The 23,078-nt window shown below is 43.1% G+C and overlaps 1 protein-coding gene across 1 annotated transcript in view; it reads right to left on the reverse strand.

Annotated features, from left to right (window-relative positions):
- Positions 1–4,534: 4,534 nt before the first annotated feature.
- ALDH1A2 (aldehyde dehydrogenase 1 family, member A2) overlaps positions 4,535–23,078 on the reverse strand; it is a 32,639-nt gene continuing 14,095 nt past the window's right edge. The window contains exons 6-13 of the mRNA XM_010182394.1: positions 21,028–21,156; positions 18,838–18,951; positions 15,733–15,835; positions 14,651–14,835; positions 9,971–10,135; positions 7,613–7,770; positions 6,359–6,433; positions 4,535–4,911 (exon numbers count right to left, since the gene is read on the reverse strand). Coding sequence (XP_010180696.1) covers positions 4,839–4,911; positions 6,359–6,433; positions 7,613–7,770; positions 9,971–10,135; positions 14,651–14,835; positions 15,733–15,835; positions 18,838–18,951; positions 21,028–21,156 — 1,002 coding nt within the window. The 3' untranslated portion in view covers positions 4,535–4,838. The remainder of the gene's footprint in view (positions 4,912–6,358; positions 6,434–7,612; positions 7,771–9,970; positions 10,136–14,650; positions 14,836–15,732; positions 15,836–18,837; positions 18,952–21,027; positions 21,157–23,078) is intronic.

Here is a 23,078-nt window from a genome sequence, read left to right on the forward strand (position 1 = left end):
AGCGGCGCGGCGCCTCCTCCGCCACCGGGCCCGCTGAGGGCCCGCCCGGCTCTTCGCCACGGTGAGGGGCTGCGCCTGGCCAGGGGCGGTTTAGGGTGCCAAGCTGTGGGCCTCGCACGACCCCGTGCCTTCCTCCCGCAAGCAAACCGCTACCGCTGCCCACCACCATGCCTTGGGCGTGGAGCCCCTCCCGCTGAGGGGGACGTGGAGGGAGGATGCAGGGCAGCCTCCTCCACTGGGCTCCTTCCCCAGCTGGGACCCACTCACCCATCAGAAACTGGTATCCACCCTCTCCCTGGGCAGTCTGTACGCGGGCTTTAGCTCTTTACCTTTTTATTTTCTTTTTTTTTTCTTTTTAATTAAAAAAAAAGGAAAAGCCACGCTGTGGCAGTTGCGGGGGCTGAATCAGGACCGTCTCTCTCAGCTACAGCAGGTTGTCAGGATGGCCTTGTCCTCACAACCAGCTGCCGAGCACCGACACAGGAATCCCCACCAGACCCCATCTCCTTTCTGCATCACTTCTCAACAGAGGCCTGGCCTCACTGATAACAGAGTTGATCCATGATTTCTTTCTTTGAAAGTTGCTCTTTCCCCAGCTCGGTGTGAGTTTGCTCCTCTATAAAAGCAAAGCGAGATTGCCCCCTTTCTTCCCAAGACATGAGGGAAGCTGCGCTCCAGTCAGTGTGCTGGTGTCATGATCGTCTTTCCCCATTGCAAACTTGGTCACATTCAGGTACCAGGAACCTCTCACAAGCCTAATACTGCTTTATTTCCCCCCGCACACCTTTTTTTTTGTTATTCATGATTCTGTAAATTACATACGCAGGTTTATTCTCTTCCCTGACCTGTACCAAGAAATGCGTGTCTGAGGATTGCTTGAGGATGGAAACAGCCATATCCGTTCACTGAATGGCTGCTACAGTCCAAACTTTGCCTTGGGCGTTTCTTCCATGTGATTATGGAGACACAGAGAGGATGGGTCTTCACAGGTGCTTTTACTTGTGTTCAGGTCCCCATTAATCTGCTTTTAGCTGCAGCCACAGCGGTGTTACCTCTTCAGTACCCTTCCTACCTCCTACTCAGCCTGTTGTCTTTTATGCCTCACAACCTGGCTCTTACCCAGACATTTCTCACAGCTTTTTTTAGCGCAATTGTTTGAAAACCCACTAAAATAACTTCTTTTTGCCCTTTATCTTGATAGAGACTTTCCCTAGCAAGAATTTATCCACACATTCAAGCTATATTTTTTCTTATTTCCCCCCCCCCCCAAGTCTCATCCCACTCTTCCTGGTTTATGTCTCTACTGATTATGTCACCCACAGTAATTCCTTTGTATCTCCAGCCTTCCCCCTTCTAAAGTCTTAAAGCTTCTGAGTGGTGCTTTTAGCAAGTGGAAAATTCAAGGAGCTTGGCTTGGCCTGTGTGGGGAGATGACAGGTATTTCTCACACGTGTAACTGATGGGAAGAAAGTTAGAAGTCAATGGTATTGGTATGTACTTGCTCTCTAGATCTACATTGCAGATGAGGGAAATAAAACAGGAATGGGAACATATTTAGCAGAGTCGTACTAGGGATAGATGTGTCTCAGAGGGATTTAGCAAGCAGCCAGACCAAGGCAAGAAGCCCCATCTGGCAGCGTGGTCCATGGTCCCTTCAAATTCTCCAGGCTCACCACATAAGGCAAAAAGGATCCATCTGACTTTGAACTGGGAGAAGCTGTGCTTACCCCCGCCGGGTGCAGCTCTGCTCTCCTTCCCCCTCTGCTTACTGTAAATGGCACAACTTACAAAAGTGACTGCTTAAAGGGTAACACTCCAGCTTTTCTGTGCATTGACCACACTTCAGTACTTTACCTTTTTAAAATGGGCTGTTCTTCAGGCATTGCAGAAGTGGATCCAAGTTCAGATCCCTTCCCAGTCCCCCCATGAGATCCCAACTCCCCAGATACACACAGGCAAACATGCAGTCTGCATTAAGTTCTGCCATGTGGAAAAGGGGTCTCAACACGTGCATTAGAGGGGTTGGAATTATCTTCAGGCGCTCACCAGTGTAAATAAAAAAGCACTTGGGTTCCTCCTCTGTTAAAATGAGTAAACTCAATAGAAGTTTCCTGCCCCCTCACCTTCCTTTCTGAGCGATATCAATATGTGGCATTTAGAAACCATTTCCCAAAGTTAAACATTTATTAGGAACAAGAACTGTTACAAAAAGATATCCATAGTCTAAATATATACATGAGGTTTAAACATAGCATTTTCATGTACCTTTAGCTATAAAAATACATTAGATTAACTGTATCCTAATTTATAAATATAGTTCTTTTTGTTTTTTTTTTTAAAAAAGTAGTATTTCATATGAAAGCCTTACTGTGCAATGAAGGAATATATATACCCTTTAAGGGGTGATTTTAAAGTTAGTGTCTAGTGTTATATAACTTAGAAAATTCAGTGTGTAGAGTCAAACCCTGATTTATACAAGAGTTACATTGACTTTTAAAAAACTTGATAAGGGAAAAAAAACCAAAGAGAGGTGAAATATATATCATACATATAAAGCCAGAATAGTAGGATTTTAAGAATTGCAGATGATTTTGGATTCGATCACGGCTTATAAAAAATTAATACAGAGATATAACAAGATAACCAGCCTTTTACTGTTTGCCTTGCCCCCCTACTGACTGACTGCAGCCCTAGAAAACCATCAAGCAGGCAAAAGTAAAATGTTTGTCTGAGAAGATGTTTGCACTCTAAGTGTTTTACAAAAATAAAACTTATTTACAATGTTCCCATTTGGCCTTTCATGGGGAAGGGAGGACACTTTCTTCACTGGATGGGGAGATTTACCTGCCTCGCGTATCCAGGGGAGGACAGGCACGCAGTTACTCACAACTGTTGGAGGTATGTTCTTTAAGAAGTTAAGCAGTGTTGAAGTGCAATTTCAACCTTCACTAATAAGGAAGTTTAGGCTCATGCAAACTTTTTCCTTACTTATCACCACCCACCTTCCTTCTCCCTGCAAAAAAAGGTCGAGTCATGCAATCGAACTTGTTACTGACTGGGTATACCTCTGAGCAAAGGAAGGTATTGGTTAAATCCTTGCTCACATCAGAGGTTAGACCTGTATTTCTGCTTCGAGCCCTGGTATCTGGAAAGCTCTGGGCAGCAATCTTTAGCAGTGCTCCACAGAGATCTGCTGATATGCCATAACAAATTCCTATCAGTTTGCTCTCAGAAAACAGTCCCAGTGGGATCAGCTAAATTTCCTAACAAGCTGACACCAGTAACTCCTGCATACTTACAGCTCCTGCGGACATGGAACTTCCCATACGTTTGTCAGTGGTTTTCCAGTACAGAATTGGGAGGAGAAGGAGGGAAAGCAGTGAACCCAGGAACCAAAGACAGCATGTGGCTCACCATTAATCTCATAGCAATGTCTGGGCAGGCAAAGAAGTTACTACAGGAGATACTAACACATGAACTTGGTGTGACAGCTACCCCATGGATGCTGTTCATGTACCTGCATGCTTATACAACTGTAAGCAAGAGACAATTCAAGGCAGTTCATTCCTCAGTGAAGGATCTGTTACTCTCTGCTTGCCACAGGATGACAGAACTCATGAGGACAATTACTGCAAAGCCGCTGACACATTTAAGCCCAGACGTAGCTTATTCCATGGTAACTGGTTTGTACACCCACATCTTTAGCACTCAGTGCGTGCTTGGGAGCACCTGCCTTTTCATACTGTACTTCCAGGAATTTATTTTAAGCTACATTCATATGGGATAAAGAAGCAGTGAGAAGAGCTTACAAGTTTTTCTCTCTTAAGAATAGCTCTGGCTCAAAAGATGAAGAGATGTTCACACAGGCTGAAAGTTATCGAGAAAGAGAGAGCAGGACAGCTTCTTGCAGCTCTTCTGCTCCCTCCCCCAGATCAGAAGGACTGGCGTGGGATGGTTTCTGTGGGCTATCTACCATGCTACATGCTTATCATTTAACTCTGTGTCATCACCGTAAGTACAGTGCAAAATCGTCTTGCGAAAAGTGCTATAGTGAAGGTTTGAGATACAACTGTGACTCATTTGGAGCCAGAAAGGTTAGCAAGTCAGTAACTTGCATTTGCAGCATGTGTAATGTGTGCACACCCAAACATCGAGTTCAAAGGATGCTTTTAAATTCAAGCTCTGTCAGGTGAAATATTGGCCCCAAAGGAGTCCTCTAGAAAACTCCCATAAATCTCATTCAGGGCTAAAATATCACCAACATGGAGAATGTATGTATCCTTAGAGAGATCAAGATAGCTCTTTCAGAGAGAATTTCTTTACAGATCCTTCCATGAAAGCTTGCACTCCCATCCCAAACTCCATCTGCAGTCTTCACACAAACCCCTCCAACCTCAGTCAAGTTGTATTAACCCTACTGCTCAAGTCCATTTATACCAAGTGAAACCCATATATACGCCTCTGAGGGTGTTTAACAGTCCATGCTAACGGTACCAGAAGTCTCTCTACCATGCCATTGATGCTCAAGTCCTTCAGGGGTACAGTTTGAAAGCAGATGTCCTGCAAATACCATGAATGACCAGCATTTTAGTCACAGGGAGCAGTCAGATGTACAGCCAGGGGCTTGAACAGCACAAGTGTGTGCTGTGCTGCCAGTAGGGTCAGTTAAATCAGTTTTTGAAGAGCCAGTTGGCAAAATGGAGTCCAGTAGATTCAGTGTTTCTAGAGGAATAAAGTTGGGTGTTTCCATTTTCCTTCCTACCCCTCCCCTCCCCCTTGCTCCGAACACGTCCCCCATGTGTCACATTCAGAGTGTCAGCATTTTAGGCCTTCTGTTTTCACGGACTCTTCTGGGAGAGTTTAATGGTGACGGTTTTCACTTCGGTGTATTCTGCCAAAGCATATTCACCGCTGGAAAAGAAGAGAGAGGAGGGAAAGGGACAAACAATTGCAGCATGTTAATGTGTACTTCCCCAAGATCAGATACTTCTACACAAGTGCATTCTAGCCTCTGATCGACAGCTGCTGTAGATGACATCAGGCCATTAAAACCAGATCTAAACTAACTTATACAAACTATCACTTTGGCCCACCACTTCTAATAATCGCTAAGTACATGCACATAAGTATACACAACTACACCCTGTTGTAAAAGAAACATAGTCACAGTAACCCACAGGATGACACCTTGTGACTCTGTGTCTAGCGAAAACTGAGTGAGAAACAGTAGAAGAAACATCCACATAAACATAGTTAGCTGTGCTTAGACAGTAATTAACGTTACTTTTTCAAAGAAAGTAAGCTTCTAGCTACAAGATACCATGTAATCAAGAGGGCACACTTGCTCCAGAAACACATACTGGTGACACACCCCACCACTGCACTATGCATTGGTTGGTGCAAGCCAGCTCTATGCTTATGCCTTGTCCAGAGGATAAACCCCTGATATCCTTTAATTAGCCAGGCAGTCAGGCAAAGTAAACCAAAAGGTCTCAGTATATGTCCCATTTGAGGATTCATTCATTTGCTGTGCTTAGCAAGTGAGGCATCTGTGTGTTTCAGAGCAGCAGATGCACCCAAACAACTACTGGAAATGGTTTATGGAAATAAATCTGGCTTATGAAAGAAAAGGCGCATTAGATTGCTCTAAAGAGTCTTCTGAATGGTGTAATAAAACCTGCCTCTGTCCTATACAAAAAGAAAATTAGGATTTAATAATTTAATTAAGTAAATTTCTCAGCTTTACCTCTAACCTATAGAGTGACCTTGCTTTAAAAAGTTCATATTAATTAGTATAATTAGAACTGGAATGTCTGGTGGTCACCCTGCAACAGGTCAGGCTGGGGGAAAGGGACAGACGATCTTTCTGTAATTTAGTAGCAAGCTTGGAAAGTGGGAGGTAGAGTGATCTTGGAGATCATTCCTCCTTGTTCTAGCTCCAATGCTAGAAATCCAGAGGTGGGAAGAGGTCCAATTAGGAGCAATGATATAGCAGTCAAGGGAGGCCCATATATCGCTGTATAAAGAAGGAGCAGGTTTGTGGTGGATACGGGTGTCTCCCAGCCAAGGTGCCATAGTTCTCCCTCAATCTAAAAATCTAACTAGTAAACAAACATGCTTGCAAGTGGAATCACCTGAACTGGAGTTATTAAGAGTTTATAAAGCAGATGAAGAAACTCCTGAGGGCACCACTCACATTCTCACATCTGTGCTTCACATCCTATGGTGTATTGGCTTAGCACCTCCCTGTGCAGCACACTGCAAGCCTGATAGTTTAAATGCAAACTCAACAGCACAGAGTCACAATTGTTACTGCATTAATCATCCATGTATAATCAAAATATTAAGCAGAACTTACAGTTCTCTGCCATTGCCTGACATTTTAAAGCCACCAAAAGGAGCCTGTGCATAGAGTGCGTTGTAACAGTTGATCCTACAATAAAAACATCAATTGTAAAAAGACAATTCAGTACCAAGGAGAAGCAAGATGATGACTACAACAACACAAAAAAGGCTGAAATCTGTCAGTTTTCTCCTTTTACAGTTCATTCACTTGAGAAATCAGATTTCAGCAATAAAAATCTTATTTTGCTACAGAGCAAAAAACGTTTGAGTGGTACTCGGTCTCACCCACATCTCACTTCATAGTCTCTAATGACTAAGACAACCATGCTTAAGCTGGAATTCATGCTGTGTTCAGAGCCATGCTTAAAATAAAGAGTCCAACCTATTCCCTGGTTTGATGAAGCACATTCTGAAATGAACATATTTACTCAGAAGTCTGTCTAAATGCTTACAAGCAGGCCCCACCATCCACTTCGAGGTATAGAAAAAAGTTGGACTGCAATAGACAATTGTGTCGCAGTAAAAAATGCACCATGCTAGCTGCATTTCTATAGACACGAAGTAGAAAAAGCTAATGCAGATACTTCCACAGCATCTCAGTGGGGTCAGATGACTGACGAGAGACACGTATGGCTTGGTGCTGTAGGACCGCACCTTCGTGTATGTGCAGCACATGTACCCTTTAAAGCCCAACACCCCATTTTTATGTAAGTATTGCTCAGGAGCAGATTATTCTGGCGCCAACTCTTGAAATCAATCCTCTGTATGCATCAAAATCAGACATCAGATCAAATTCTCACCTTTAGTGGGAGAAAAAAATCAGGATTCCATCTTTAAAGTTATTCTAATAGAAGAAATTTTGGAAGCAAAGAAAGCTCTTTATCTTTCTGGCAGTGGTGTGATGCCATCTACTGTCCATACCGATTTGTGCATCTGAGACCCCTTCTGATGCTACCTAAGGATTGCCTTTTTCTGTATACAGGATTTTGAAAGGCATCGTGTAGTGGAACTTACGACAACCCCTACATTTTCAAACTACAAACTACATGGCTTGAATGAACAAACAGTTCATTTCTCACCAAACTGTTTGGTCCTCATCACCTTCTTTTGATGAATGAATGTTGCTTCTGAGCAAAATACCAAGAATTAAACAGACTTACTAATACATCTTACTTCCAGCACATACACGATTCCAAATCATACACCCCCCCTTCCCTGCTCCCAGGAAACAAAATCCCAGCCCACACTCAGGTCCCACGCTGCTTACCAGACGGTTCCCGACTGCAGTGCAGAAGCGAGCGTTAATGCTCTGTCCAGATTCTTTGTGAACACTGCAGCTGTAAGCCCATACTCGGTACTGTTGGCTCTTTTTATGACCTCTTCTATACTCTTGAACTTCATAATTGGCTGAACTGGCCCAAAAATCTGCATGTATCAATATAACATTAGTGGAGGAAAGCCTTTGCTAATGACAGTAATTTTTAGGTAACCAGAATCAGATGCTTTGTGTGGATGCTGTACTTAAAATGTTATATCCTAGCCTTCTACAAGTCTTTTAAAACTACTAATTAAACTGTCTTCAAAGGAAGTACAGTGATGTGCTATAGTAGTTAATATATGCTTAGATCCAATGACTCAGGGATCATCTATAACAATCAAAATAAACAGAGTTAGATCTGGACAAGTTTCAAATGATTCATCCTTGCTCCATTTATGACTCTCCTTTTGGACTCAGGAGTTGAGTACACTCAAGAAGTAATTAATATATTTCAAGCACTGCAAGTTTTCTTCCTTGGTTTCACTCTGATTTTGTCACTGTACGCAGTTTATTTGCACGCAGTGCATTTACCACGTATGTGTTTTATCACAAACTTGGCTCCCCGGGTTGCCAGTATAAAGGCAGCCAGCACCCACAGTACTTCCCAATTTCTAGGCTGGAGTCACTCATCTAATAGAGCAGCAAAGGTGAGGCACTTTCTTGGCCTGTGTGGTCTTGCAGTACAATAAAACCCCTCTGCAGATGAGGTACAGTCTCACTTGTGCCACCAGGAAGGCCAGGCTAAGCAGTTTGCCCAGCCTTTAGGCTCATTCATGTTTCTAAATTTCTTTATTTTGAGAGATCCAGGTACTTAACTGCAGCCCTGAGCCCAGGCAAAGGATGAACATGCCTTTGCAACAGAACTGCAAATGAATGAAACTGGATACGGTTCATGAATCATGATTGGGATGTGGAGTCAGTTCATTCAAAAAAGGCCTGTCATGGGATTTTCAGCTCTTATTCCCTCTATTTTTAGAATGTAACTCATGTCCAGACTGACTGATATCTTTCCCAGGTTCCTTAGAAATTCTGTGGCAGATCTGAGACATCTAAACATTTTGCCAGGAGTGAAGAGTAAGCAACCCCATAAAAAGCACTAGGCTAAATTATAAAATACAAGTGCCAGTCAGACTTTGGCAACTACTTATTTGCCATTGGGGAACATGATGAAAAATAGATTAACTTGTATTTCAAAGGAGTATCACAGGATCTAATCACATGCAGCTTGTTCAATTCTTATGCATATGAATAATGAAAGCCAGAGTATTAGATCTGCACTTTGCTGGCTTCAACCATATTTTCATATAGGAATAAAATCAGTCAGCCTCAGGGTATTTCACCATGAGAACAGAATACGGGATTACTTCAGATGCTAGGGCTACTTGAGAAAAGTTCTTCAGTGGCTGTATAAGAGGGCTATGCCTTCCCTCCTTACCAGCTTCATGTCCTATAGTTCTTGTCCCACCTTTTGGCAATAAAGCAACTCCTTTTTTATAAAGTAGTGGAGCGAGAGCACACATTCTACTGTCCTGCGTCCCTCTGAAGCAGCATGTACCACAGCTGTGCAATTTCAAGTTCACTCAGTAGGAGGCACACACAGACGTCCCTCTGTGTACAGTGGGAAAGCTTAACTCTGTCTTCAGAAAACCTTCAAAGTCCAGGGCAAAGAATACCTAGAATTGCTCCAGCCTGCCACAGTTTCAGTTAGTTTTATTCAGTTATTTATATTTAAAATCAAGGATTCAGACAGAAACCCCTCCATCACCACTGTTTCTTATTCAGAAGCAAAATCTATAGCAGCTGTATCTAAGTAAGGCGTGTGCTTGTATTTTGCATTATATCAAGTTCTCCTGAAATGAGACCCAAAAGCTTTAGGGTTAGTATTGTCTACTGCGTTTTTCACTGGGTTTGTCATAGTCCAGTGAATACACTCACAGGGCCACTTCCCTTTTGGAAAAACAACAAAATGGGGAAAGCAGCAAGGCATTAGAAAGGGCTGGCAAACAGACACCTATCAATTGCACAAAAATTGCTGCCAAAACATTTTGACAGGTTTTTTGCCTGTTCTGCTCTCCTCCTCCTCTCACAATTCCCTCCCACACATGCACATACACTCCAAATTGAAGCTCACCTTGCAGATACTTCATTAATAGAATGGATTTCAGCACTAGGCAGTTGTTAGGACACTGAAATAAATGAAACTTCTATTCACCTCTCAGATTTTTGCTTCAAACCACGACCATATCTCTTTTCTTTCCCATTTAGAGCAGTAAATGAACATAAAGGTTCAGGTGACTTGTACCGTACCTCTTCTTTGGCGATACGCATGTTGTCAGTGACCTCCGAAAACACAGTGGGTTTTATAAACAGGCCTCTGTCTTCAATGGCAAGACCCCCACACTCCAGCTTAGCCCCTTCTTTCTTCCCACTTTCTATCAGCTCCAGGATTTTATCAAACTGGTTTTGGTCAATCTGTTGGACACAAAAGGAAAAGAAACAGCAGCACCTTTATGATCACTGTCAGTTTACATCTGCATCCTAGATATGCACTCCTATGGCTCACTTCACTCCAGCTCTAGGACTTACTGACCTTCTCCATGCACTGATTTAGCTCAGGAGGTCCATGAGAACCTCAAGACGGGTTTTGCTGGACTAGAAACCTCAGTCAGCTCAGCAAGGGGTCTGACCAGCAACAGAACCAGTGCAAGGGAGGGAGAATGAGTCAACTATTAAGTTGACTTTGCTCTAATGTGCAGCTTCGCCCACAGCTGCCTGTCCCCAGCAGGAAGACCCCAGTGAGCTCTGCCTCCATCTCTTTCCACACATGCACACTGTATGAACAGCTTCAAAGACAAGCCCTATTAGTGAGGTGACTTCAGAACAACTACTGCACTGAAGCCATACTTTTAAAATCAGAATCACCTTTCACAGATCTTCGATATCAGTACCATCCCAGCATTTTTTTGGTTCTCAGTATATCCTAACTTTTAACTACCAGCCTTGGCTAACTCCTCCCCACACACACCTAAATATGCAGTGATCTCAAATATTTAGTACTGTTGTGTTCCTAGCCTTTAAACTAGGGGGTTCAGAAGAAGTGAGGTATGTCCTGTCCAGACACAGGACGCTGAAATCACACAGCAGAGCAGCCCTGAACCAGGGCTTGGAGGAGACCTCACATACTTCACACAACAGTGAGTCCTGTGCTTTGAAGAGATGCAGAAGCCCAGGGCACTTCTGGTCAGTACTGAGCCTTCTTTTGTGCTCCACATGCAGCAGCGCACCGCGGGTACTGTCAGGTTTCAGACAGATGTGGCTATTTGCATGATGCATAATTAAGCAATGAAACACCTCATCACAGCACGCTGCAGATGGTAAAAGACTTATGGAGACGTTTAAAAAAAAGTATAACTAACAAAAACCTCAACAAATTCATTGAGGTGATGAAATAAAAGACTCCACTCTCTGGTTCAAGGTGCCCTGGCAGCCTGGGAGGTTACTCTGAATGCCAGGTATCTCCAGATGCTCGCACTGGTTCAATACCCCTCCCTAGGCAGCTGTTTTTATTTCAGCAGGGCCAGTTGCCAGTTGGGACTGTTTACATGGCGTGTTCCATGTTCAACTCCTCCAGATTACAGACTATATCCTGTCCCTAGTTAATCCTGGCCACACACAATCCAAGTTTTCATGCTTTTAGACAAATATCAAAGCTTTAGGAGGGTGTCCTTGGGGTAGTTCTGGTACACAGTGAACACAGAGAGCAGCACATCTCCTGTCACACAGATGTGCGTATCACATGCACTATGGACAGCTTGTACTAAGTGCTCATCTTCTCTCCTGTGTTAAGATGCTACCCAAGAAAACACTTCATACATGCCACTGCAGGAGGATATGTGTGCCCTCATGTAGGATACAGTGTCACATAGTAAGCTTGGCAGGTGTCATACATATTGTCCATTTGTCTGGTTGCTTAGCTGCCAAATGTAAATAATTTGAAAATATCTGCAAGTGCTTTCCATCCTGGCATGTCTGTGATCCAGACCAATCCAGTTCATCCACTTCACATCACAGAAAACAAAACAAGGATATTTATACAGCTGTAACTTGTTGCAAGGCAAACTATAGTTAGATGAAAAGACACTGGGGAAAGAAAACATTTGTAAAAATGACATGCAAGGGTGGAACTGTTTGTCATTGTAACTAGAGCTTGCAAGGCTTGTTTAAGTTCTGTCCCCTATTCCACTATTATTTATGGATTAAGCGTTGACTTCGATTAAAAACACATGGTCTGGTAGAGCAAATTCTATTATTTGTCCATCTAATTCAAAAGCAAAGAAGCCTTCTAAGCATCACAGCAATGCTGAAAATCTAAGAAGCCCCAAATCTTCATATCTTCCTTCATTTAAATCAAGACTGCAAGGAGCAGTTTTTCCTTTTCCAAACCTAGCATTTGTAACCCCTACAGAATAACCCCACACTTTCTATTTACGTATTTTACTTTCACACTTTAATCCTAAAATACACAGATGTCTACAGTCTAAGGAAAATATTCACCATCCTAAAAATCAAATAGGTTTTGGGCTGAATAACTACTGGCTAGCAAGTGCCACGAGGCAGCCTTAGTGCTTATTTTCTTCCTGTAGCCCAGGTTTTATAGTCCACAAATCCCAGTATTTGAGGTTCTATAGTGACAAAACTCGTCTAGTCTTGTTCTAATCTAATCCTTGTTCTAGTCCACCAGGATGTTAGTCTCATCTAATGCAGTCTGCAGTTCACAATTGTATAATGCACTGGTTAACCAGTTTGCCATCTGTGCAGATTTACTTTATTACTTCCTGTGAAACAACTCACAGGAATCCAAAGTTAAAAAATGCCCTCGGTCTGCATTTGAGGTTGGCACTCTCCTCAAAAAGACGTGATCACCCCTCAGGTTTCTTGTGGTGTCCTTTGAATTCCAGCCAGCACAGTCAGACACATGTGAGTTTTGGAGAAGTCTCATCAGAAACACACCTCATTTCTGTTTAAACTTAATGCTGCTTAAATTTGACCTAATTTTGATCATAGCAGTGTAGTTTGTATCAGCATAACCCAATACTGCAGCTGACATGGTCTTTTCCCCACACCCATGCCATAAGCATCCATGCCAGCACACAGTAATCCACATCAGGGAACTGACCTGAGTAAAACCTTTCTTCCTAGTTTCCAAAAAGGCTGGATTAGACCTGAATCAGCCAGTTCTTTGATCTAGTTCATAAGTGCAGTGCAGTATGGGAACAAACAGCTGCACACAGGACCACTTTTCCAGGACTCCCTTAAGTTAACTCCAAGCCTGGACTGCAGAGGCTCTCCTATTTCACACTTTCTCAACTCCCTATAAGTTGCAGGTCTTGTTGTCTGGCTACAAGCAGTTGGATCGTGGGCTACAACCACTGTGAGCTGCAAGGCTGGCTCCAACTCCTTCCCCCTGTTGGCTTCGAAGCCAGTGATCAACCTAGAATGGGGTCTACACAGCAGCATGTGGCCATTTTTGTGATGCTGTTGTGCATGTTCATCCTGACCCACACGAAGGAGAATTAAAGCAATAACCTGAATCTGAAGCAACTGAGATCTGACAGAGAAGAGAATGAAGAGATGAAGAAGATAAATTATTTTTCCTGGTGATTCTTCCCTTAATCATCAGTTCAAAATTAAAAAAAAAACAAAACAAAAACCTCACAGCAGAACAGGTTACTTCAGGACAGAGGAAAAATTTGATCTGGAAGCTTCACATTTGAACAGTAACTTGTGGGCAGGTGTGAATCTTTGCTACATTTGGAGGCATTTTTAAGCTCTTGTGACACTGCATCATTTCTCTCTTCTGCTTGAATTTCTGTCCATTGCATCTCACAGCATAGGCTCCAGAGAGCGAGCAACCATAGCTGCAGAGGAAGTGGTGGTTCCTTTGCACTGGCAGCCACATGAAAGCTTTGGGATTAACAGTTTCCTCCCACTCTCTCAACACCTTCCCATCTTGGGCTTGACAGTTGCATGCACAGAAGTTCAGGTGCATGTGGGGGTGTGCCATCTCTATTATTTTCCTAAGACTGCTGAACAGTTTGAAATCTCTTTCTAGGCAAGTTACAGGGATAGATGTAGTCCCAGCATGAACAGGGGGTGTACATCTTCTTATTCCCCATGCATGAGGACATGCAGTGGTTTTGTCATGCATGAATCATGTAAATGGGCCTAGATGCACATAAGAGGAGCAGATGCCCTCACAACCGTCCCTTCTCTGAGGGATCCTACATGGCATCAAGGAAATAAAACTCACAGTGTAGTACTGAGAACAGGCAGCCTAGGCTGTAAATTTCTGGGATTCCCTCTTTATTTTTGGCAGCAAACAGTGGCCCTGTTAAAAGATCTGACCCAAGGATCATCTTCCTTCAGAGCTCCACACCACAGCTCAGATTGCTGCAGAAGGGAAAAAATATGAGGAAGGCTCTGGAAGCATTGACGAGGCCGGTCATGACAGCAGCTTGGCGTGGTTCTTCCTCCTAATTCAGCTAAAACTGCTCCAAAGGATCAGAAAGGGAGCAGCGGAGGAGATGGAAAATGGGGACTCAGGAGTCCCTGGGCTCTAACAACTTGTCATCACCAACATAGCCAAGTAGCTGAACGGCCGCTTCCACAGCTGCACTCGTCTGTGCATTGCTATTGCTCACTGCAACATGCTTTGTATTACTGTACCAGGGAGCCAGCCCCTTCCATAAAGCTGCATAAGAAGTGAATTAAATACATTTGTGTTTAAAAAAATTACAACATAACATTTCAACAGTTGTGATTAATTGATATTTAGAATAGAGAGAAAAATAAAGCCATGATACATTACTCACCCCTCGGCACTTCTGCTGGGACCGTATTCGCAAGGATAATATTTACACAGGGAAAATTAAACAAAACCACAACCAAAAAAAACCAACCAACAACTGTTCTCAGGCACACAGTTACCTGGGGCCCTTGTTCAGTTCTGGCATCAAAGGGGTCTCCAACGAGTCGCTTCTTGGCATACTCCACACTGCGCTTGACGAACTCCGGATATATCTGCTCCTCCACAAACACTCGCGAGGCGGCCGTGCAGCACTGCCCTTGATTGAAGAACACGCCTTGATGGGCACATTCCACTGCCAAGTCCACTGCAACGCGGCCCAGGAGGGAAAAGTGTTACCACATGCACAATTTCAGCCTCACAGTGTTTCCAGACTTGTTTTTTCCTTTCTCTTTTGAAAGCCTCCTTAAAAAATGCTGACAAAGTTCCACACCCATTGAAGGCCTCATAGTGCCCCCAAACCAGATCTCTTCTTATTTCCACCCCCCTTCCTGCCTTTCGTCTCAAGGTCTAGTTTGTCACGGCTCCTGATACTTTCTTCCACAAGGACTCACTGAGGGCAGTAACCAGTTTTTCTTGCTGTGGGAATTCAGATGTGGGTTCCTAGATGTTGTGCATTGGTTCCTGAAGACTGGAACTGAGTTTCAGTAGTGGTTGTTCAGAAAGCAGTGTGCTCTTCTGCTGTACAGCCAGCTCGGACCAGGTCCTTGCAATACCCACTGTTAGCAGATGGCACAAATACCTCTGGCTTTCAACCTCTGCTGTGCTGTGCAGGGCAGTGGAGAGTATTTTCCCCAAGCCATAAAGGATTTCCCAACCACTTTGGTGCCTGCAGAGCGGCTGCATTTTAGAAAACTGCTTTCCCCACTGCTTGGCTCAGGCTCTGCAGTATTGCCAACAAAAAAGAAAGCATCACAACAGCAGAAACGCATAAATTCAAGATTTATCTGCAATTGTAGCCATCCCCAGGGAAGACAACAGTACAATGGTCTGCTCATTTGCTATGAGAATGGTTCCTGTGTTGGGCAAGAGCTACAGCAAAGCAGAACTGCATCCTGCTCTTGGGCAGGGGTTTTCTCCAGCCTTTGGGGTGGATGTAGTGGCAAACACCAGCCTCACTAGCTGCCAAAGGACAGCAGAGACACACAAAAAGCACCACACTCATAGTTTCTTACAGAAAATAAACACAGCAACCAATACTTACAGTCTGCATCTGCACACACAATGCAGGGGTTTTTCCCTCCGAGCTCTAATGTCACCCTTTTGAGGTTGCTTTTAGAAGCAGCTTCCTTGATCAGTTTTCCAACCTGCAGCATTGAGACACAAAGAGGACATGAGCGGTTCCTCCTAGAAGTTTTAACTCAGTGCGTCAAGTGCGATGCTAACAAGGGTAGAAGAGTCTGGTGGGTGCTGAAGCAGGCAGAAGTCAGGAACAGCATTATTAAATGGTTTGAGTTTCCTACCGCTGTGATGTGCTGGGTCAAAACCAGCCCCCAAATTAACATTTGGTTTAGGCAGATCTGAAAGGGCAGGCTATGGGGGAGAGCTACGGGAACTGAAGTTATCTGCTGCCCAGAACAAGTTAGTGAGCAACACTGGCAATCAACGGCGCTCCAAGGTTTATGAGTTTCACTTTTTAAAGTTGGGAATTTAACTTAGAGTAGAACTTGCCAAGGCAATGATAAGAACTCACTGTTCCTCTCTGTTACTACTCCTGTACCAGAAAGCCATGCAGAGATTTTGACATTTAGGAGAAAATGACTTCTTGCTGACAGTTTAGGCTGAGCTGCTCCACACACAAGAGGAGCTGAGACGTGTTCCTTCAAGGCAGTACCTGAGGATGTCAAGAGACAAACTCCTGCCCAGGAACCTGGTCTGCCCATCTGCTGAAATTCATCTCCTCCTGGAGGGAAGGATTTACTCTGCTTCCAGAATTTAATCAAAGTAACGTCAAACTAAGAGGTTTTCTCCCACAGAAAAATTGTTTTGCATCAAACGTTTCCCCCGAACTCTGACTGACCATGCTATTTCTTTTTTACACTGGTAACACCAGAACAGTAATTTCTGTTTTAAAAAATTGAATTCCTCACAAGAAGAGCATAAATCAAGTATCAGAATCATTTAGTAATCTAATTTTATTAGAAACTGTATGAGTTAAAACCGTTTGGGAGCTTCAATTGTTAAGGCAGGTTATTTTTTCCAAGCGTGACCTTGTATTTGAGTTTCCTCATTTTGTAGCTGGTTTTCTTGTATTTTACCTTTGCACGTGGCAATCTTAACCTCAATTCTACCTAAAAATACTGTTGCTTTGGAGCGGAGCTGTGAGCAAGGAAAATATGGGGCAGCTGGCCAGCACTTATAGGTCTGCATTCCTCATGGTTTGCCTTCGTAACCTGAGCAAGACTCCTGAACCTAGCAGTACAGATCATCCCTAGTCCTAGAGACACCAGAAATCAGTGATGTGTCTGGCTGCAGATACACATAGCTTCACAAGAGACGTTACTACATGTTAGCTAAGCAAAGAGGAGTAAGTTAATAAACTAAGGGAAAAGAAGAAATCTAGATGGGAAAATTCTCGTGGAGTTTAAGATCAGTATTTCCAGGCTGGCACCAAGCCCAAGCTGGGGCTTAAAAACTTAAGTCAAAATGTATTTTGAATTAGCTTCATTTCCTGGCTCAGAAACAGTAGCATTATTCTGCAAATACTGCAGAGATGCAGCTGAACTCACAGATGGGTGGAGGGGGAAGAAAACACTTCTAAATTACACAGGCATTAGCAAAGAATCTGTCTCCCTCGGTGTTTCCTGCACACCCATGGATTAAGAAGACAAGCACAGCGTCTATAGGAGTTTTTTGCCTACAGGCTCCAGCAGCTGAGATTTTCCTTCTGCCTCTAATCCACTGGATACTCCTTTTTCATTAAAAACCCAAACAGATCCATGTGGGCTGGATGAGTCTATAAGCTCTATTGTTTTCACACAGCCAGCATCTAATCTGGGCTAAAAGTTTCTGATCTAGGATTTGGAGAGAAGCATGTATCTGGGTAAACTCCTAGATTAGACCAACTATCAAGAGAGTAAAAGCTCATTGTGAACTTTTACTTTATTGCATTCGTGTTTGTTCCCATGATCCCTAAGCAGAAACAGAGGCTTAATTAATACACCTTTTCCTATGGCAAAAGGGAAGCAGTCAGCATGTGCACAAAGCCACTAGATGGTACTGTTGGTAAATGCAGCAGCTTTTGATGGTTCAGTGAGTTACCTTTACCAACCAGAATACCACTCAAGGTGATTTGTCATCATTATGCATTTAGATTACACTCTGCAGTTATGAGGACAGGTATAAGAATGGATGAATTTGGCAAATGCTTGGCAAGAAAAACGTTACTCAAGGAACTAAATGTGAAAAGGCTGTATTTGCCTCAACTGTACCCATTGGTGTCAGCATTTCTATTCTTTGGCCCTCTTCAGGGGGTGTGTGTATATATTACAAGAAAACTCTAGAGCAGTGAGTGGAAAAACATTCATCTTTCTAAGCAAGCTTTTGTTTGAGGATTTGCAGCAGTGATTACTGGAGGTAAATTTGTCTGTATGCCATGGCTGTGCTCAATTCCTTGGACTGGACCAAGCCATGCGGCCCTTTCTCTCATGCAGGTACAGAAGAGGTCTGCTGTAGGTGTCTGATAGTGCAGAGGTCTCACTTCAATCCCTCTCCTAAGCAAGGCAGCTGTAGCTATTTACAGAAAAAAAACCTGAATAGAAGGTGCCTTACTGTGCAGGTCTCAAAAGAAGCTCAAATGTTAATCCCATCCACGTCAGCAGAGGAAGCCTCAGGCACAGGGCCATGTTTTTATTTAAGTCCTAGTTCCTCAGAAGTAACTAAAGCTGAGGAAGAATTGTTCAGGGCTGTGACTGACATGTTTTCCAGTTGCACACGCTTGCAGGGCAGGACTAGCAGGCAAAGTTGCCCAGAAGCTCCATCAGGTCAATGACACGATGTTAAGTCACTGCCAACCTCTCCCGTGCACTGTCCTACCTTAGGTCAGAGCATCCATTACTTACAGTTCTGCAGAACTGTGGCATTTTGGCAAAACCCAGCTTACAGAGATGGGAGGTTATCACAAGCACAAATACCTGAATTAGACAAATCCCAAACACTTCTGAGAAATCTTGTCTCATGGAACATGACGGAAAATGGTGTTGGCTATACAGAAATCACTGACGTTTCATTGGTCCAGTCGTACGTGGATGACAGTTTTAGAAGAGAATGCAAAGAACAGCAGGTATTTTATGAGAAATCCATCACCTACCTTTGTTGATCCAGTAAAAGCGATTTTATCAATGCTGTGATGGGTAGAAATAGCAGCTCCAGCTGTGGGGCCGTAGCCTGGCACAATGTTCACCACACCTGGAGGGAAACCCACCTAAAAGAGAGGTTAAACATAGCTCTGTAGAGAGAGATTTTGAGCACTCTGGAGCTGATCTGGAGCTCAGTTCTCAGAAAGCTTGAATCAGTTGCACTATATTCTCTGCAATTAAGAACTGCAAGTTGCAGACGAGGAGCCCATATCAGATACAACACTGTTTTCCAGACTTTCCAGTAACATGGCTGCGTGCTACCAGCTGGAGTAGACGTGGGTGAAACTAACAGCCATGCTTCGGAAATGCCAAGTTTCAGTACGAATTCTTGGAGGAGTCCCAGTTTCAAGTCAAAAGAAAGTGAGTCTTTCGGCCAAACTTGGCCCCCAGCTACTGCTGTGCAGCTGGAGCCAGGGGGTAACTGAATGAAAGTTTGTTTTGAACAAAGGTTGACATTTGTGGCTCTTCAGGGGCCAGAGGGATTAAGAAGTCAGTAAAACTTCACTAGATGATGAGGCTAATAAAACAGGAATACAAGAGCAGATGGTAACAGGCTTATGCCAGTTTCCACCACATTTACAACCGAGGTTAGCCAACCAGTAATTCTGCCAAAAGAGTCAAATGGCAAAACTTGAGGTGAAGTTCTAGTGTGAGGAGAAGTGTGGGACTTACTGGTCTGGTTTTAGAACCCGAAACAAGAGTTTCAAGGATTATGCTCTTCTAGGCTAGCCCTCCCCTACTACTGATTGCACAAGGTTGTTTTCCCTGCATTTTCTAACAGTGGAATTGCAGGATATTAAACGATCACTTCATTTTTTTGTGGCTTTTTACTATAAAATCTCAATAAATGCAGTTGCTCCTTCCTAATACAGAAAAATTGAAGTAATTGCTCATATACTATCCTGCAAAAAATTATCTTCGGAAGACTTTTTTTCCCCTAATTTTTCTTTCCATAAATTGGAAGGGCAGTCTGATTTCTCCCATGGATGTGACAATGATAAAAGTGAGTTTAATAGAGTTTGTGTCTTGGCTAATGAGTGTTCAAGAAAACACTACATGTCAAACTGTGCATGCAATAGTGTTTAAAGTCAGCAGCAAAGCCACAGGGAAGCAAAAAATTGGTTCAGGTCACTCTGAGCCAAGAAGTTTTTTCTGTTTTTCAGAAAAAATGAAAGCCAAAGTATTTTGGTTGGCCCAAAATTATTTCATTGAACCTAACACATAGCTTGGTTTGTGTGTTAACATCTTCTGCATCCTTTTAAAGAGGGGAAAAAAAAAAGGTTTAACTTATTCTTCTGGAAAACTGCAAAGAATTCAGCTAATTCTGGGTGGAGAAAGGAGCATCTTCAAATAAAATTATTCTGCTCTAATTGCACTTATGCCTTGAAGGACAACTGTGAGAAACAGGCAGCTTAGAATTTCAGCTCAAAAAATGAGAGTCATAAGTGTATCTACAACCCTTTTAGTTTTCCTCACAATTGAACACAAATATAGCTATGGGAAGCTGACGTACTGACCAGTGCTGGAAGGTAATGTGCACCTCCCAGCACCTCCGTATGATTAATAGAGCTGAGGGCACCTGAGATGCTACACGACAAGCCCTAAACCACCATTTTGAAATCCCAACCTATGATGTTCCTTATATGTCAGGATCGAGTTGGCTTTATAGGCCAGACATAGCTAAATTGTTCTATGAACCACAGAAATTACGAGGAATTGTTTCCCATGGCAAGCCCTTTTGGTTGAATTATCCCACTTAAAAATGGTACAAACACAACACTGCTGTGTAATCACACTCTTTTTTGTCCCGTTGTCCAATAAAACTGAGCTGTAATCTCTCTCTCATTTGGAAGAGGGGAAGACAAGGCAGAGAAGTAAAAGCACCGTTTTTATTCTCTGCAGCTTACAGAGAAAGGAGAAAAACCTACAGGTTTTGAGTTCTTTGCTACCTCCCAGCCAGCCACTGCCAGTCATGAAGGCCTTGGTAAGAAGAGACTGAAGACAGAGGTTGTTCTGACTTTCCTCTGTGAGTAAGAGAGATGTTCTTTACATCTTTAAAACCTACAGAGCCAATTCAAAATACAGTCTTGATTATGACCTTACAAGAGCAGTACCTAGACAGGATGTTCAGATTTCCTTACCTCCTTGATCAGGGAGCCAATGTACAGTGACGTGAGAGGAGTTTGTTCAGCCGGCTTTATAACCAAAGTGTTTCCACAGCACAGCGCCGGTGCCATCTTCCAAACCAGCATTAGCAATGGGAAGTTCCACTGCAAGAACACAAAACTGGTCAGATCAGACCAGCACAGTCACATATTCACCTCCACATTGCATTTTCCCCACCTTCACACTGCTCAGGGAGAAAGAAGCAACTGGGAGGACAGCCACAAAGAGAAGCATCTGCTTACAAGACTGTGTTCGCCTGGACTATGAATTATAACTTCCTTGATTTCCTCCTGAGATCTCAAATACTGCTGGCAGTCCTCAAGCTAATCCCATCAGTTGGACAAACCTCTGCATGATGTGACCTCATTCTTTACAGGAGTTTGATCACACTTTGTATAGGATTTTGGCTGCTCACAGAAATTGTGTTGGGGGCAGTGTGCTGATGCATCATTTTTGTACAGCATCCTTAGGTGGGGGAATTTACAGGGTGCTCTGCTCACTGAAAACCTCATTTTTCAGTGTTAAGTATTGGCTGAGCAGTTAGGAGTTAGACAACATCATTCAATTCCAGGTTTATAACTGGGAAACTGTAGTGGCTTGTTCAGTCATAGAAATCCAGGGAGGTCTTACACTCCCCTCAAATTGTAAATTGTTCCATTCCAATTAGTTTTCTTATTTGGAATTAGGAACCAGTCCACATCAGTTTCCTCTGTGCTAATCTCTTTCATGGTCATGTGTATTTGTAGATCTTGGAGCCTAAGCAAGAACTGGAAAATCTAGCTCACACTGAATTGCAGAAAGGTCATTTGGCAGCAGAAAAGATTTCTTCATTAAAAATAATTAATGCTGCTTTAGGGATGATGGAAGCAGGCCAACAGTAAGGGGACTTCTTGTCAAGACTCTAGCCAAGGGCCTTCAGCTATCAACAAAGAAGCCAAATATGTTAGGAATCCACAAATTCACACTTACAAATAAATTAGCAGTGTAGCTTTTAAGAGATGAGTGCTGTTCTAACCCAGCAGCCCTGAGACACAGCAGAATTTAGTCAAATGTGGTATTCTTCAACTTGCCTTTCCCTCTTTCCCAGACCTGTTTCGTTTCAGTGATCTTCTCCAATGGCCACATCCCATAATTTGCCCACTTGTCTTTTTCTCCTAAGCCTCCTTGAAGGCCTGACTTTGCAGCTTGAGCCATCTACACCTACACTACTTCTCTACACTTTCAGAGCATGGCATAACTCTCTTAGGAGCTTTCTGTTGCAGAAAGGCTGGTGGAAGTGACAGTAAAGGACTCCACGATTGCCTCGTGACATCACCTTGGGATAAAGTTCAGTCATGTGTTGCACTTTCTAAGAAGTTCACTTGCTAAGAACGTTGGTTTAAATATAGTCAAGCCACAGTAAAAAATGGAGGACTGTTAATTGGTCTAGGGAGACATATGTCTAGGAAGACATATGCAGAATAGTGACAGAATCTCTTTAAATCAAGCAGGAATATACAAACCCACAGACTGTTGGTGCTAAAGACCAAACTGGGAAGAAAAATGAAGGAGATTTGTTCTAAGTAAACCAAAGACAGATATGGTTTTGTTGACCCCAATCATCCTTTTTACTAACACAGTGTTGAACTTGAGTCAAATTTGGTTCTCTACTTTCTATTGTATTTATTGCTGATGTAGGGTCAGCCTGAAATACTGCAAGTCCCACTGTGTTCCTTTATAGTGGCCTTCCAAAGCATCCTACCAGTAGGCTTTTGAAGGGCTAGTTTCCGAAGCATTGCTGAGTGCCAAAGGTGGCCGAGTGTGACAGGCAGATAGCTTTTACTTAGTGATTAATGGGATGAACCTCATATCTTGATCTGAAGTAATAAATTCTAGCTGCTCACAAGCAGTCACATTGGTCAGCTAGAAAAACTGCAGAAGTCATCAAGCCAAATGTCTGATAACTAGTACTGACCATCTCCCATCACCCTGACATTGCTAAGTGAACCATACCATCTTATCGCTGCAGACATAAATTCACTCCTGC

This window comes from Mesitornis unicolor, unplaced genomic scaffold, assembly GCF_000695765.1.
Source record: "Mesitornis unicolor isolate BGI_N332 unplaced genomic scaffold, ASM69576v1 scaffold17314, whole genome shotgun sequence".
NCBI classification, from domain to species: Eukaryota; Metazoa; Chordata; class Aves; order Mesitornithiformes; family Mesitornithidae; genus Mesitornis; species Mesitornis unicolor.